General features: G+C 39.9%; 1 protein-coding gene across 5 annotated transcripts in view; it reads left to right on the top strand.

The window, feature by feature from the left end:
- The window catches only part of LOC128734814 (uncharacterized), a 28,277-nt gene that overhangs the window by 11,152 nt on the left and 775 nt on the right, over positions 1–16,350 (top strand). The window contains exons 1-4 of one of the 5 annotated variants that reach the window (XM_053829172.1): positions 4,698–4,810; positions 15,142–15,708; positions 15,778–15,901; positions 15,978–16,292. In XM_053829172.1, the coding sequence (XP_053685147.1) occupies positions 15,272–15,708; positions 15,778–15,901; positions 15,978–16,292 (876 nt within the window). In that variant the 5' untranslated portion in view covers positions 4,698–4,810; positions 15,142–15,271. Of the gene's footprint in view, positions 1–4,697; positions 4,811–5,368; positions 5,393–5,498; positions 5,601–12,885; positions 12,972–15,141; positions 15,709–15,777; positions 15,902–15,977; positions 16,293–16,350 lie in introns of those variants that run through there. The other 4 variants (XM_053829175.1, XM_053829173.1, XM_053829176.1 and 1 more) reach the window with 4 other exon arrangements.

Here is a 16,350-nt window from a genome sequence, read left to right on the forward strand (position 1 = left end):
TTCCAAAACGTAATGAAAGAATATTAAATTATCTCGTGTTTGACCCATCCTTTTTTTAAAATTCGAACGCATAAAAAAATGGCGGACATTCAAACATAAAAGTAAGGTTTTTAGCCGAAAAAATTGACTTTAAACATTTCTAAAAAATACAAAAATTGTAATATCGAAAAAAGGATGGGTCAAACACTAGATAATTTTGTTAGTTTTGAAACAAAAAAAGAATCATGAGAATTGCTTCAGCCGTTCTTGAGATATTTATGGTACCGACTTTCAAAACCTGGTTTCGAGAAAAACGACGTTGAAGTTTTTATTCGCTGTGTAATCGCTCTAGACATGCGCAGTACAAATAGCTGTAACTTTGTCAATTTTTGGAATTCATCGAAATGACTTGAAACATGTATGGTCAAAATGTTAATCTTTCGAAATAATCAACAAAAAAAATTTCGATTTTTTTAAATTGAAAAAGTACTATGCCCCCTTAATGCTAATTTAAAGTCCGTTTACGTGTTCAATTTCAAATTCAAATACGCAAAATCTATTCATCAATATCTAAACTAGTCATTGGAAACATGTATTGTATTGTAAATGTAAATGTATTATTTTAAATTTTTGGTAGAAATTCACCTAAGAAACTAGGTAGCTGTTAAAGGTAGCATTTTGTGGTAGTTCTTAGGTGCCAACATTAGGTAAATCATACCCACGACGGGAATAAAAAGCGATCGAAGAACATTCACACTTCATTCAGCAGTAATCAGTCAGTCAGTCGATTTGAGTCAAAAGGTACTCGCATTTGAGAGAACATTAATTTGAGTCAAAGTTCTTCTTTGTGTGATTTCGAATTCATATACAATGCAAAGGATGGATTTGCATTACGCACCGTGTGTTATGGAGCCACGAAGCAAGCCAGCACCCGCAGCGGAATCAAACAGGATTATAACAACGCCTAAAGTGACCAGTTCCATGCGCTCCATGGTTCAAAAGATGCGGATGCTCTTCAGTTCAAAAAATAAGCGTGAAGTTGATCACAACGGCAGTGTCGGAGAAACGAGCACCGAAGATAAGCAGCAGGAAGGTAGAAAGCAGACGACACGTCGAAATGTAGCTCCCCTTCCTACGAACGGGGCAATCCTTTATTTCATAACACAGAAATAAAATGTCGCTTTGAATTTTAAAGTATTAGAAATAGAAATAAATATAAAATAAATAAGTTCATTAAAAACTCCGCTTTATCATTTCTCACGTCAAATTGTCGTGTCAAATCACCATATTTTTAACGCTGCTCAAGTCTAGCTTCACGTTCAGTTCAAGTCCAATTTCAAGAGTAGCCTCGAGTATTTAAGATCAATGCCCCATCTTCTGGCTGTTAGAGTCAATAGGATCGTAGCAACTGGCCCTGCACTGTAACAGCTGGGTGCGAAGACAGTCGTATAAAAACAGAAGGTCAAGTTTCGATAACGGAATGTTGCACCTGGGCTTTGCTTTGCCCCATCTTCTATTTGGGCAGCCCACCCACAGAAATCACCTCTTTCTAGGTTTATTTGTTTCCCTAATGTCTACTGACCTTTATTATTTTCCATCAGTTCGGTCCGAACAAGCGATAGCGAGTAAACAGGGGATCACCCCTGCGAAATGGTACTTTCCACGAAATGGTCCGTTTCGCAATATGTTATACAATCACGGCGAATATTTAAGTGCTATCTGCTTTATTTTATTTTTAGTAACGGGGGTGTGGGGGGTAGTTTTTTTCTACATTACTGTGAGGAAAACTTCCAAATTTGTGTATTAAGCTACCCATACTTTCATACTTAGTTACGTAACTGCCAAAATGAATCATCTAAGGTTGTGCTCCTCAGACACTCGAGATTGTGATTTATGTACTACACAATTAGGGTTTTTTTCTAATTCCCGTCGTAATAGGTAAAGCTATTCTAATTTTCATCATTTGTCATCATCATCATCGATCCCTGAACTTTGAAATCACTGAAAAGCGACAATTAAAGCATATTATTGAAATTACTGACTGAAAATTGAAAACTGACTTTATTTCTAAAATTCGTCGTACCGTTTTAAAATCCGTCCATCAAAATTTTTCATCGTCCAAACTAAAAATTACAACAACGTTTACGAAGCTAACGCGCATGTATTTGTGTAGGACGGCATGACAAATGTTATTCTACAAAATTTCTGCAGGTCAGGCAAGTTTTCCTGGCTGTAGAATAACGACAATGCCTTGCGTGAGTTATTTTCATTTATGAATGACAGAATTTAAAACGATTAGTCGACATTGTCTTCTTCGTCGCACGAAAAAACGTAGGGAAATTGGCTGGTAGGACTTCTTTAATGATAAAAAGCATTGAAATAGATCTCAGTTCACTTTGATTGATCGCATGTGATAGACAACAAACATGCGATAGACCCAAAATGTTTTACATTTTGGGTCATAAAAATGCTGATATTTTTAATAATTTGTGTTGGATAGAACGGGAATAAGCAATTACGACTATGTAGCAACATACCCTATGTAAATATATGTACAACGACAATTTGACGTGAGAAAGTTTAATTTGTGGCAATACGAAGTTTGTCGGGTCACTAGTATAAAATAAAATATACTCGACGATTGGTTGCATAGAGGATTGTCATCATCTTTAAATACTTTTGGACACACTTGTAAATTGGTGCAAATAGAACTGCTTGACGCTTGGTATAACCAAATGCGAGGTAATTGCATTCCATCGGATCGAATTGCCTATCTTTGTTCAGGTATTGAAATGATTGATTATGTTACTTTGGTGTCACTCTTGACCCGAAATTGGAATTTGATCGTCAACGTGTGATGATAATTTCCAAAGCAACCCGTCAATTAGGTTTTATTGCCATGGATAGGATGTGATTTTAATGACCCGCATTATCTCAAAGCACTTTAATGTGCACAAGTTTCTCTTGAATGTTTCCGCAAGAGCTTTCAATAAATTACGCGTTGCACTGAATAGCTGTGTCAGGTACGTTTATAATCTTAGTAGATATTCCCGAGTTAGCCACCTCCAAAAGCACTTACTTGGATGTCCATTTGAAGAGTTTTATAAGCTACGTGCATAATAAAATATAAATATAAAATATGCATATAAAATCAAAAACTTTCCTTTTCCTCAATATTTAAAAAATAAGTTGCATGCGTTTCGAAGCTCTCGAACAAGAAATTGTTTAATTCCGCAGTTTTAATACAGCGCATTACGGCAATACTATATTTGTTAGAGGCATTGCTTATTGGAATCTACTTCCAAACGAAATTAAAAACAGTAACTCATTCATTGTATTTAGGCGAGATTGCATGGCCTGGTTCAATAGAGAATATCAGCAAAATTAAAATTAGTTTTTACGTATAAAGTGTACAAATAGGAAGAACTGATTTAAAAACTAGTTGTAGTAATTTAAAAGGTTTACCTTACTCTGCAACAATTAAAGATAATAAAGATAAAGATAAAGTTCGTCCACCTCTCGAGAATGCATGTCTGATCTGGACTCCGCAACAGCTCTAAAGCTTGCTTCATTTAGAATTTGAACCAACTTTTGCTTATATTGTGGCGCTCTTGGTGGACGGATTTGGAAGTTCTTGGCGCCCCCGCGTGGGAAATTTTGTTGGCTTCACCTATGTATTTTTGATATTCCGCGAAACGACTGTATTTTGTAAACAAACAACATGGAAACTGAAAGAAGAAAAAAAATTGTGCACAGTTATTTGGAAAATCCATTGTAGTCTGCATCTAGGCTAGCTAAACAGCTGAAATTGTCCAGAAATACCGTATGGTGCTTTATCAAACGGTATAAGGAAACATTGACGACGATTCGGAAGCTTCAGGCTAATCATCGGAGTGTAACTGTCGACCGGTAACTGTGTGATAAGATTTTGAAGACCACCAAGAGGAATCCCAATCTGCCGGACCGTGTTTTGGCCAGAAAATCCGTGCTCGAAAGGTATACGACCGGACGCTAACCAAGTTCGACGAGTGTCTTCTGATGGCCGATCAAACCTGTGCTGTCATTACAGCAAAGTCGTTCAAGAATGGTATGCAGAGAAAGGGATCCAGTTTGTTCCGAAAGACCTTTGAGCTCTTTGATTGTATACAAAAACGATTTATTATATTTAATTTTGATCAATCGAATGAATAAGGCGAACGAATAAATAAAGCTGCTTGAACAAAAAACACTACATAAAACTTTACAGGATTCAAAAATATTTCTTTCTAAAACCAAATATTACATAGTCCTAAGCCAACAATGCTGTGATCGTGTCTTGAAAATAGCATAGTTTATGGATTCATAACCATAACTTAAAGATGTCTGATAAATGAAAAATGAATCACAGACAGCTCGATTGACAACAAATTAGTCAGCCGGTTGATGTTTTGCTGTCCACTTTATTTCCTACACCCAGGTAGGCAGTTACCAAGCACGTTTCTGCAGACTAAACCAAGTAAAGTTAAAATACCGGTGAACAACCGCTCTACTAGCGGACTGTGCACCCCTATATCAGGCAGCGAGCAAAGGCAGCAGGTATAGCCTTATACCACACAATAGCAAGCACAACCACATACTGTAATGTTCTCCAAGTAAGAACACAACATACGACTCCGGCTCCGGCTCAGCAGCCTCGGTCTGTCGCTCGCTACGAGCATCAGTTTAATTCCGACGTTCAATGCGAAACATTGCCTTCAATTAAGGCGCGCGCCACAACTCTGGTATCACAACTACCTGCGAGTGAACCACCCCGTTGCTGCCTGTGAAAATAAATAGAAGATAACAAATTGAAGTGAGTGTTTGCTTGCAAAAAGTACTAAGTGCTTCTAATATAAAGCAGGCCATAAATTTATGATTTTTCGTACAATAAATGTTGTTACTAGTTTGTAAGCTCAGAGCAACTTTGTCATCTAGTTGAATGCTGCCTCGATTTGCAAAATAAAAACACTTCCCGTGCATCACGACTTCCGTCATCTCCTACCGTAAAAGGAACGGAATTTAAATATCAATTCACTGTCTACCTTGAGAGAGTTTAAAAGTATTAAATATGATAAATACTGCCTTCAGCTGTGCGCCACTACACTACCAGGGGCCCATAGGCCCATAGTTAGCAAAAAGAATAAATATTTACACAGTGCGTTTGTGTGCTGAAGCTTGTGTTGTGATCAACGTCAGAGAGCTGCTAGGGGACCGACCGTTGATGCGCTGCGTGCTATTATTGTTAACGTTAAAGCTGACCTGAGAAAGATACTAAATTTGCCGCAATCACGCATGAGAAGCCAGCACGTGGATTGATTCCATCACACATCATCAATGCAGTGCGATGATGCCACCTTTATGCTTGCTGATAAAATACCAGCAAGCAAGCAACTAGGTGCGGTGAATATTTATATGTGTAAATCCATCAGTGTAATAAATCTCCGATGCTCACGCAAGAGAATACGAAACAATTATGCGGATCGCTGGTTTGTTAATTGCTATCAATTAATATGAAAACATTTTAATTGGCGATCGCCGGCGTTTAGCAGCAGCAGCAGCAAGGGTGCGAGCTGCATCCGAGTTGTAGACTGTGTCGAAGAACAGTAAGTTATGTAAATTGGGCGATGCAAATTTGCGTGGATTGTGTTTGCTCTCGATTACTTATGCACAACACTGGTGTCTTATTTAATTTGTTCGTTTTGAACATCTCTAATGTGTGTCGTGAAAAATGATTCAAAATAATCGTTTATTGTAAAAATATCTTCATTTCGTTCTCACGGATGTATACGCTTGTTGTGACGGCATGACTAGATAAGTAGCTACAAATTATTGTTAGCATGAATGTCATGAAACCGTTTTCTAAAATTCTTTCGATTCAGAATGAAGGTTGCAATTATACCAGATAGATCTGGATTTTGTCGGATTTTTGATTGTGCGCCAGACGAATAGAGTCAGTGCAAAATCTTCCGGATATTTAGTTATGGACCAGATTCCGCTCCTCCGTCTTGCAAAAAGGTCATCACTTCTAATTTCAGACAAAACTTAACATCTGCGTTTGAAAGGGATGAGACGGTACTGTTCAATAAATGAAAATTGAGTCGATGTGATCGAACCATCCCTGACTGGGCAAAACTTGCATGATGTTTCCCATGCATCGGTCAAATTGATTGGCAGATTTTTGACAGCCACTTTTGTTTGTTTTTGTCTGTAAGTAACTATGCTACAACTATCGTGGTCGGTCGTGTTCGTTGTTCACATCCATGTTTGCCATTTGATTAAACAACAGTGAAAGGTGTTAATTTATAATTATAAAGTAATAAAGCATTTTAAGGTAACCGGTTAGCAACAGTTTTGTTCTTGGTTTTGTTAAATTGTTTCCAAAATCACATTTTCGTCAGGCAAACCAATTTTTAGTTTGAATTTGAGTCGATTTTGCCAATTTGAGTCGATTTAAAAGGGAGAGGGTGACAAAAAAATAATTTGCAATGGTTTTGCTAGGCTACCATTAAAATATATTTTACCTAAACAACCGACAAAATGTTCATTACCATGAAAAAAACCCTGTGCTCAGTCGGTTTTGATTTACTGGCGCCGCAAGGCCGTCATAGTTTGACTTGCATTCAAGCTGAAAAATCAATGCGTCATGTCGGGATTTTTGAAAAAAAAACATTGATGCCAAATGACTTAAAAATACATTGACGGATTTTCGACATCAGTAAATTTAGTCCGATTAAACTGAAGTTTCGCACAGGGTGTTATTTCATAGTATAAATATTGTGCAAGACGTTCCGTTTTACTTGCACTCTAATATAGATAAATAGGTCTAAGGTCTGTTAAAAATAGGGGAATATGTGTAAAATGGGGTACTTCCCGATAACAACAGGAAAAGGGTGAGCACTTCCACTGCTTGTCACTTAAAACAAAAAACCGTCCAATTCGAATGCTTTCGAGAGAGAAGCAGAAATAGAGAGAGAAGCAGAGAGAGAGAGAGAAGCAGAGAGAGAGAGAAGCAGAGAGAGAGAGAGAGAGAGAGAGAGAGAGAGAGAGAGAGAGAGAGAGAGAGAGAGAGAGAGAGAGAGAGAGAGAGAGAGAAGCAACGACGATCGCTGATTTGCTTTTAATAAATTAGAAGCAATTTTTAATATCAATTTTCGGTTTTCAACCAGCATTTTTAAATCTCGAAAATTAATGTTCGCATGCGTCGTAGAGCCAAAATTTTTCAGGAAGGAGAACATAATTTTTTCGACTTTCCTCTTAAGCTTTTCACCACTATGAATTATTTTCTGAAAACTTTTTGCAGCTAATATTTTTCGTGGATTATTAAAATAATTTGCTTGAATTTTCATAGAAGAAATAGAAAATTCTATAAAATTCTAGGACAATTCATCGCATTGTGTACAATAATATTAAAAAATTCTCGCTAAAGGCTGGTTTTTTACGTTCTTTTTTGAGAAGTGAATCTCCCTAATAATGCATGATTGGTTAATATTTTGGGTAGAAAATTTTAGAATGTGGATTGAATTGGATTTAAATGAAGCGCTTAACAGTTTAAGCAAAAAGTATCTTTTAGCGTTGGAAGTTCCCGGAACGTATGGTGTAAAATAAGAACGCTCAAAAACAACATTTGTACCAAAAACATTAAAAATTTCTGGCCCGTGTCAAAGACAAAGAAGAAACTTCAATGAAAGGGTTTAACTTTTCACATTTTTCAAAAATTGTTGTTCATCGAACCTCAAGCAACGCTCGTTTCTTTTGGAGGGCGAACCTGGGCTGATAAACATTCGCTATTAATAGCTATAATTTATACCTACTACAAACATATGGAAACTTTTCAAAAGGGTCTTTTTACAATTTAAGAACACACCAAATGCTCACTTACTTACTTACTTATGTGTCCATGTCCGCCGGTCCGGCAGAACAAAGGAATGCAATCAGAGATCTCCACTGCTGACGGTTACCCGCCATGGCTTTACCTGCCGCCAGAACAGGTTCTCCCCAGCAAACATTTTGGTCTGTATAACTTAATTCCAAATGAGATAAACGTCAGCATATAAGGTCTATCAAATCATATATCATGCGCAGAAACGGCATATACATGCAAAAGTGGAGGCGATATACATGATTTAGTTCTTCAGAATAATTGAAATGCCGACAAAACAAAACAGTTTATACGACTGAGCCGATTGACTGGATTGCATTTCGACACAGTTACGATAATATTTCTACTCTACCCTTCGCCTTTCCCCCATGTGGTAAATGGCAAGTGTCAAAAATTGCATACAGAGCAGGCTATTTATAGCCATATATTCGCCCTGAAAGTTAATGAGACAAAAAAGTAAAAGCTAGGCTGAAAGCTTTTTTTCATAAGCTTCCAGATATTACCGACCTGTCACAATATTTAACTTTTTTGTCTATATCATTTAAAACAAGCTGTACTCACCTGGTTTAGAACCAAGAATCACCCGTACCGCAGTATTTGTTCATTACCTTTAAGCTACTGGTACATCAGTACCTCAATGATATTTTTGCACATCTTAAACCTTACATGTACGAATCGTACATGTAAGCAATGAGATCTTATCTGATGCATTGAACATGTAAGCACGGATTTGATTCATTCTCATCCGACATACGAGTTTGTGTCAATTGTGACTGAATTACAGTGTCGTAAATAAGTTTGCATTTGATCGGTAATATCATTAAAATTAAATTAAAATGCTGACTTCATGGAATGATATGCAGTACCTTTGTTAGCATTCCGTGGTACAGATTGTTCTAAATATACATTAGAATACGTTATATGCATATTCATATTTGATTACATGAAGATAATATTATTAAAGCTCAAGTACAAAAATGTTGTCTGTTATTTCAGAAGCTCTTAAAAAGAAATTAAAAGTTATTTAAAATAGAATGCTGAACATTTAGATGCTATAGGACAGCTCAAAATTACTTACAACAATATGCATCAAACATTATTTTTTACTGTACCAGTTTAATGCTGAATGTCTTTTTCCAATTCCACTTAACATTTGCATTTCTTCTGAAAAGCCATAAGATGCACTGATATTAAGGCATTTAGATTAGCGGAATGGATCATAATCTAGACTGGTCCAGTTCTGAGAAATACTCTCCTTGGTAAATTTTAAGATTTCCGTTCGTTCACTTACCTATCAGAGAAATATCTAAAAAATTATGAATTTCTATTTTTAACATTTTTAATTTTTAAAACGTTTCGTTACGTGGTTTTAATACGCCAAAAAACAATCAAACTCTTCAAAGAGTGCTTTTTCAAAAAGATCATTTATTGTCTTGTCAGTATGTCTTAATCATTATATGCTTGCTGCTTAATATTTAGGCGGACTTATTTGAATTATTAACATTTTGAAAATAGGTAAAAAGGTAATTGTAAAAATTTTTCAAACCAGATAATAGTTTTTTGAATATTCCGCCACAATAAAAATAAGTTCAATTTTAACAAAAGAAATAAATAGATATTCAAATTTAAAATAAAAGCGAAGAAACCGTTAATTTTTTTGGTTGACAAATCTGCATTAAGAACGTATCCTTGAAATCTCTCTATTTTGTTGTTTTTGTTGTAAAGAAATAACAACAAATTTGAACGTGTTTTGATGCAAACCGTATTTTAATGCACCTAGAATCTCATGATTAGCACTGCTTGAATATAAATCTAAAACGATGTCATATAAGACATTTTGCAAAGCATAATCCGATGAAAACTGTAATTAAATAAGATTATATCTTCATGATAGCCATTGTTGGTAACTAAATCTAAGAAATCGTCATATGCGATATTCGCTTAGCATAACCCGATTATCTTTCGACCTATTTACGATTTTTACTATTAATTCGTATATCAATCATCGTGTGCATTACATACGATGAAATTTGTACAATGTGTTTACAACGTGTGTACATTTATACGAGTCCGATGTGATATCCATTTATATAAGATTAAATCTCGACATGGATATACGATATCTGGTTTGCTGGGTCGTTTACAGCCAGGATGTCGTAGGCTAAGCTCCGTCCCCATGCGTCTCTGGGTCTGCCTCTTCTACGCTGTTCTTGTGGATTCCAGTCGAGTGCTTCTCTGCAGATCTCGTTCGCTCCTTTCCTCTAGGTGTGTCCGATCCACTTCCAGCTACGTTCACGAATTTCTGTTGCTATCGGCCGTAGATGATCGGCCGGTTAATGAATACCTGCAGTTTTTGCGTTGTTTCCACTGAGACGCACCACGTTTCGCAGGCATACAGCAGTACAGATTTAAAGTTTGAATTAAAGATTCGGGTTTTCGTACGTAGAGTGATCTGGTTTGAGCGCCAAATGTTTCGCAGACCTGCAAAGGCACCCCTGGCCTTCCTGATCCATGTGGCTATATCATTCTTGGTACCACCATCGGGCGTAGTCTGGCTACCAAGATATTAAAAGGCATCTATCCGCTCAACTTGTTGTTCCGCTACTGTGAAGTTGGTGGCATTATCAGTGTTCACTACCACAGACTTAGTTTTTGGTACATTGACTGTGAGACCTGCCTGGCAGAGGTCATCTAACTAGCTCTGCATACCGTTTCGGCGTTGTGCGAGCAAGACAATGTCGTGGGCTAAGGCGAGGTCATTTGGCTGCTCCATCGTCCGTCAGAAGATTCCAAAGCAATTCTCGATGTGGTCTACTGTCAATTGCTCCAACTAATATCTCATCCATAACGATGAGAAACAGAAGCGGTGATAAAATGCAGCCCTGTCTCACGCCAGCAGTAACCCTTATGGGGTCGGACAAGACGCCGTCGTGCAAAACCTTGCACGAGAACGCCTCGTACTGAGCCTCGATGAGATGGACTAGCTTATCTGGAACTCCTCTACGCCTAAGTGCGCCCCAGATGTTTTCGTGATTGAGTTGGTCGAACGCCTTTTCGAAGTCAACGAACACCAGCAGAAGAGAGTCCTGGAATTCGTTGATCTGCTCCAATATAATGCGGAGCGTTGTGATATGGTCTACACATGATCGGCCAGCACGGAATCCAGCTTGCTGCCGCCGGAGAGTAGCGTCGATCTTCTCCTGGATCCGGTTGAGGATTACCTTACAGAGTACTTTGAGAGTAATACAGAGCAACGTGATGCCACGCCAGTTACCGCATTCCGTTAGGTCTCCTTTCTTAGGGACTTTGACCAATATGGCCTGCATCCAGTCCACCGGAAAAGTTGCGGTTTCCCAAATATTGCTGAAAAGCTGATGCATCATCTGGGCTGACAAAGATGGGTCAGCTTTGAGCATTTCGGCTGAAATACGATCTATCCCTGGCGCTCTATTGGATTTCATACTCTTGATGGCTGCTACAATTTTAGCCAGCGATGGCGCCTCCGAGTTCACGCGATTCATTCGACGAACTGTAGGCGTCATACGCTGCTGGTTTTGTTGGTCCCTGACATTTGAAACTCGGAAGAGTTGTTCAAAATGTTCAGTCCATCGCTTAAGCTGTTTTGTACGGTCAGTCAGTTGCTGACCAGCTCTGTCCTTTAGCGGCATCTTTGTATTCATCCTGGCACCACTAAGGCGGTGAGAAATATCGTACAATAAACGGATATCACCATTGGCGGCGGCGGTTTCTCCTTGTTCGGCTAGGGAGTTAGTCCACGCTCTCTTGTCCCGCCTACAAGCACGTTTAACAGCCCTCTCCAGTTCGGCGCATCGTTGACGGGCAGCTGTCTTAGCCGATCTGGTCCGCGCTCGGTCAATGCCGGCTTTCGCCTCTCTCCGCTCGTCGATATTCCTCCATGTTTCATCCGAAATCCACTCCCACCGCCCGCTGCGCGCTTTGCCGATGGTTTCATCACTGGTCGTGATGAAGGCGTTCTTGATGCCGGTCCATTGCTCTTCGACGGTTCCACCAGGTGGCAGCTCCGAAGCTCAAGATTCAAGTTGTTCGACAAAGGCCCTTTTCACCACAGGATTCTCCAATCGGCGGACGTCGTAGCGGCACCCAACTTTCTCCTCCCGTCGTTGGACACGTGCGACGCGCAGACGTATCTCAGCGATAACAAGATGATGGTCGGATGCAATATCAGCGCTGCGTTTGTTGCGTACATCAAGAAGGTTTCTTCGCCATTTCCGGCTGATTCAGATGTGGTCGATTTGGTTTTCTGTTCGGCCGTCGCGGGAGACACACGTGACTTTATGTACTGGTCTATGGGGGAAGAGCTATCCACCAATGACCATGTCGTTATTACCACAGAATTCTCTAAACAGCTCCCCGTTTTCGCTCATCTCTCCTAGGCCATGGCGTCCCATGACGCGTTCAAGGTCCACGTTGTTGGAGCCAATCTTCGCGTTGAAGTCCCCCTTCGGGATTTTCTCAACCACTCTGTTCAGCTGGCTGTAAAAACTCTCTTTCTCCTGCAAGTCGGCAGCATCTGTTGGCGCATAGCACTGGGTTGCCGTAAGGTTCCTAACCTGTGTTCTGAATCTGGCAACGATTATTCGCTCATTTATCGGTTCCCACTTCATCAGGGCCGCATGTGCCCCTGGGTTCAGTAGGAATCCAACTCCTCTTTCTCGAGTAGCATTTTCACCTCGTATACCAGAGTAGAGCAAGACTTGCCCGGATGATGTCCTGTGTTCGCCAGTACCCGACCAGCGGACCTTGCTCAAACCCAGGATTTCAAGCTTTAGGCGGCTAGCTTCCCTTGCAAGTCGAGCCAGCTTGCCCTGCTGGTATATTCTATGTTCCGATTCGTGTCCGTGTTTTCATGCTAAAGGTCGTTGCCAATAATCCAGAGAGATTTCTTCTTTCATTTTAGGTAACTTTTTTATGTTCTGGTACAGTAGGCTGTTAACCTAAGGTCCTTATCCCGCTGATGGGGCTGCCATCTTAATGTGGGCGGGAGCCACTGTGCCCCCTTTCCTGTTAGTATACGACAACCGAAGTTGCGTTCCCCAGCCGGCACCTCGTGGAGGTAGGAATAGGAGTTAATGAACAGAGGTTATGGAATGCACATGTTCACCCTTTGCCAGTCATCTGTACAGATTATGATAAACCTCGGTTCAGATCATGTTCATTCCATGATTGCGTTGAGAAATATAACAGATAGGGTGATTTATATATTGTGGACAGGCGTTACGCGTACTCTATTTTGAACTTTTATAGCAAAATCAAATGGAAAATGCCCAAAATAGAGGAGGCGTAACGCTTGTCCAAAATACATAAATCACCCTACAGACGATTGGTTGCGCGCAGCGTATGAATCTCAATACATACAACATGAGTAACCTTTTTTCTCGCGGCTAGGTGAGATGTAACACCGTGATCGACTGTTGAGACTATACAGAGAACAAAATCTTATGATCAACGCTAAAGATACACTGTTTGTCATGACTGAAGTTTTTAGAACGTCTTAGTATAATACGAAACCTAAAATTAAAAATTAAAATTAAAAGATACGTATTTCGCCTACGACTTGTACGCTTTCTAGTTCAAAAACAGACACTTAGGAAGCCTGCAAGTCGTAGGCGAAATACGTATCCGTCGTGAATAAAATCTACATAGTAGAATTAAATTGGATAAGTTTTCTTCTTTTTTAATTTTTAATTTTAGGTACTGTTTGTCATGTACTGTACGGATCGGGATCTCTGCGTGTGGCGATAACTCACAGATTTGATCAAAATCACTGATTTTCCATCCCTGGACCTGAGCATTGAAATCCCCGATAACGATCTTGAAATCATGCTTTGAGCAGCGGTCGTATTTACTCTCCAACTGCACGTATAATTCATCCTTGTCGTCAACGGTACTTCTGAGGAGAGGGTTGTGCATGTTGAGGATACTTATGTTGAAGAACCGGCCCTTGATTCTCAACCTGTACGTTTGAGGATTGATTGTCCACCACCAAATCACTCGTTTCCGCTTCACACTCATCATTATGAACGCTGTACCTAGTTCCCCAAGCAACATTGTGAGTTTTATGGTACTCTTATGGCGGTCTTCATGACCAATTTTGGTCTTAAACGCCATCATAAGAGTGTTATAAAACCCAAATTGTTACTTGGATCGTGTGTCTTGCCGCAGCTCTATTAAATGGTATATGTCCATCTCTGAACGTACGTACCGTTAAGCTCTTTTAGCAAACCTCCTGCAGTGCTATGACGTCGAATTTGCGCCTTTTTAATACGTCAGAAACCATTCGAGTGCTCCCTTGGAAGTTTCGAGATTGGCAGTTCCACAGCCCGAGTTTCCAACCCATAGTCCTTTTCGGTCGTGTGGGTCTATTCCACTCCGAATTGCCTTGTTTTTCGTTCATTGTGATGGCGGCTTGCAAAGCGGTGCAACCAATCCCCTGTTTCGCCGGAAGACCAACGAAGCTCGAAAGAGCCCTCCTTCCCTATCAGCACAGGACCTTGGCTTCCACCAGGGTTGGTTATCCGATCTTCACCAAGGTTGCTCGTATCCCGGCTAGTGCTGAATAAGAGGCTGTGAACTTCGTTGGAGTCACATGCTCTGGCGGGTGTTGTGGGTTCAAATCCGGTTATAATCTCAGATTATAGCTTGGTTCGACCCATGCACCTTCCAGCATTGGACAAAAGGTAGGAGTCACAAAGACAACTTGTTAAGCGTAGCTACCTATTACCCCCCTTCTTTTCCACTCTTTCCCCTCCATTCCCAAAAAATCCTTCATTACTTTCCTTTACCGTCCCTTCATCAATTGTAGAACCATCGTTTTAAAACAAAATATTAATATATGCCTGACCGCATTTGAAGGTCAAGACTAAAATCACGAGGTTTGGTCAACGAACATATATGTTTGCAAATTGCGGCTCTAGAATCGACGTTAGATTCGTCGTTTTAATTTTTATTTCACAATAGCGACGGAAGAGAATGTAAACAACGAGATTTGCGTTGAAAGCGTAAAGTTTATCTATAATTATTCAGGCACCACACCTGTATTTCTCATATAAAACTGCCAATGTCAATAAGCTCAAAAGATGCTAATTTTCGCTTACACTGTCTTTGATTACAATACAACACAGATTGATAGTGTAAGGTTTTATCATCTTTAGAATAACAGGAGAGCGTCACGAGTAAATAACTATCTAATTTCGTTTTAATATGCCATATGCATTTGATTTCAGAACTACCGAGACTTGAAAGTCCCATCCAAACAAGATGAATCATCAGCTCTAATCCACGACATCGTGAGATCAGCAACCATTCTAAAACACCTGTACAAAACCCCTATTAAGAGAGCCTATCAAAACCGCAATGAATAAAGTGAAAACACTATTCCACTCCACATCGCTGGACGGTGCTGCCGTTTCGAACAAATCCAAATCGAATCGGGCCAACAATAATGAACGGATAGAACCGGTGGTCGGGTTTAAGCTAATACTGGATCCCGGTTCGAGTACTGGCTGTGATAACGGTAACGGCGACGAGAGCGGCGGCTCGAACAACGCCAACCAATCGACGACGGCAGCAGCGAACGAGTCAAATGCCGCCACCACCTCCGTTCCTGAGCTACAAGTTCATCTGGTCGGGGCACGCCATCTGCCGGGCAGCTTCGGGTTGAAAAGTGTCGAAGGCTATATGATCAAGATCAAGCTTTTTCCCGGGGCAGCAAAGTTCGATTCGTCCATTCAGACCGCCTCGTGGCCGATGTTTGGGGAAACGTTTCGGTTCCCGCTGGCTGCTAGTCATAAGTGAGTTGGTTAAATGATTTTTGTTGGATTATAAAGTACCTATTAAAGTTATGGTTATTTTATTTACAGATCTTCATTCCGTGTGAAGAAAAATCAGCCAAAAGAAAAACCAGATTTGACGATTCCAGAAAAAGTATTTAACGGAAATTTTGTCGTATTCACAGTATTTGCTCTCTTGGAATTACCTCCTGGGGTATGAATTTTGTTCCTAGTTCTTTAAAAGTATTTAAAACGTTACAAGCAATATGATGTTATTTTATTTTCTCCAGTATACTGCAACCTTCAAGCACAAAACGATGACCTTCATACGACAGGGTAGCCAACGGCTGAAGGACAAACCGGTCATCGGGAAACTAGTCAAAGACGTGGAACCACCAGAGTCAAAGAGTGCCAACTTTGATCAGAAGCAAAACCTAAAAAAATTAACCACCAGTGAAAGTCAAAGGAACATTGGTTCAGTGACGTACTTTCTGGAACCGAAGGCATTCAAAGAAATGTGCAAAGGACGTCTATTTTCAACCGAGGAGATGTGGTTACCGATCAAGGACATCACAGTGACGCAGCCGGCCGAATCGAGAGTGACGGTACTATTTGTCTTGTTCGAAAGCTGATCACATTCTAACAAACATTCTAATAAATTCG

The sequence above is a fragment of the Sabethes cyaneus genome, chromosome 2 (assembly GCF_943734655.1).
Source record: "Sabethes cyaneus chromosome 2, idSabCyanKW18_F2, whole genome shotgun sequence".
Classification (NCBI taxonomy): domain Eukaryota; kingdom Metazoa; phylum Arthropoda; class Insecta; order Diptera; family Culicidae; genus Sabethes; species Sabethes cyaneus.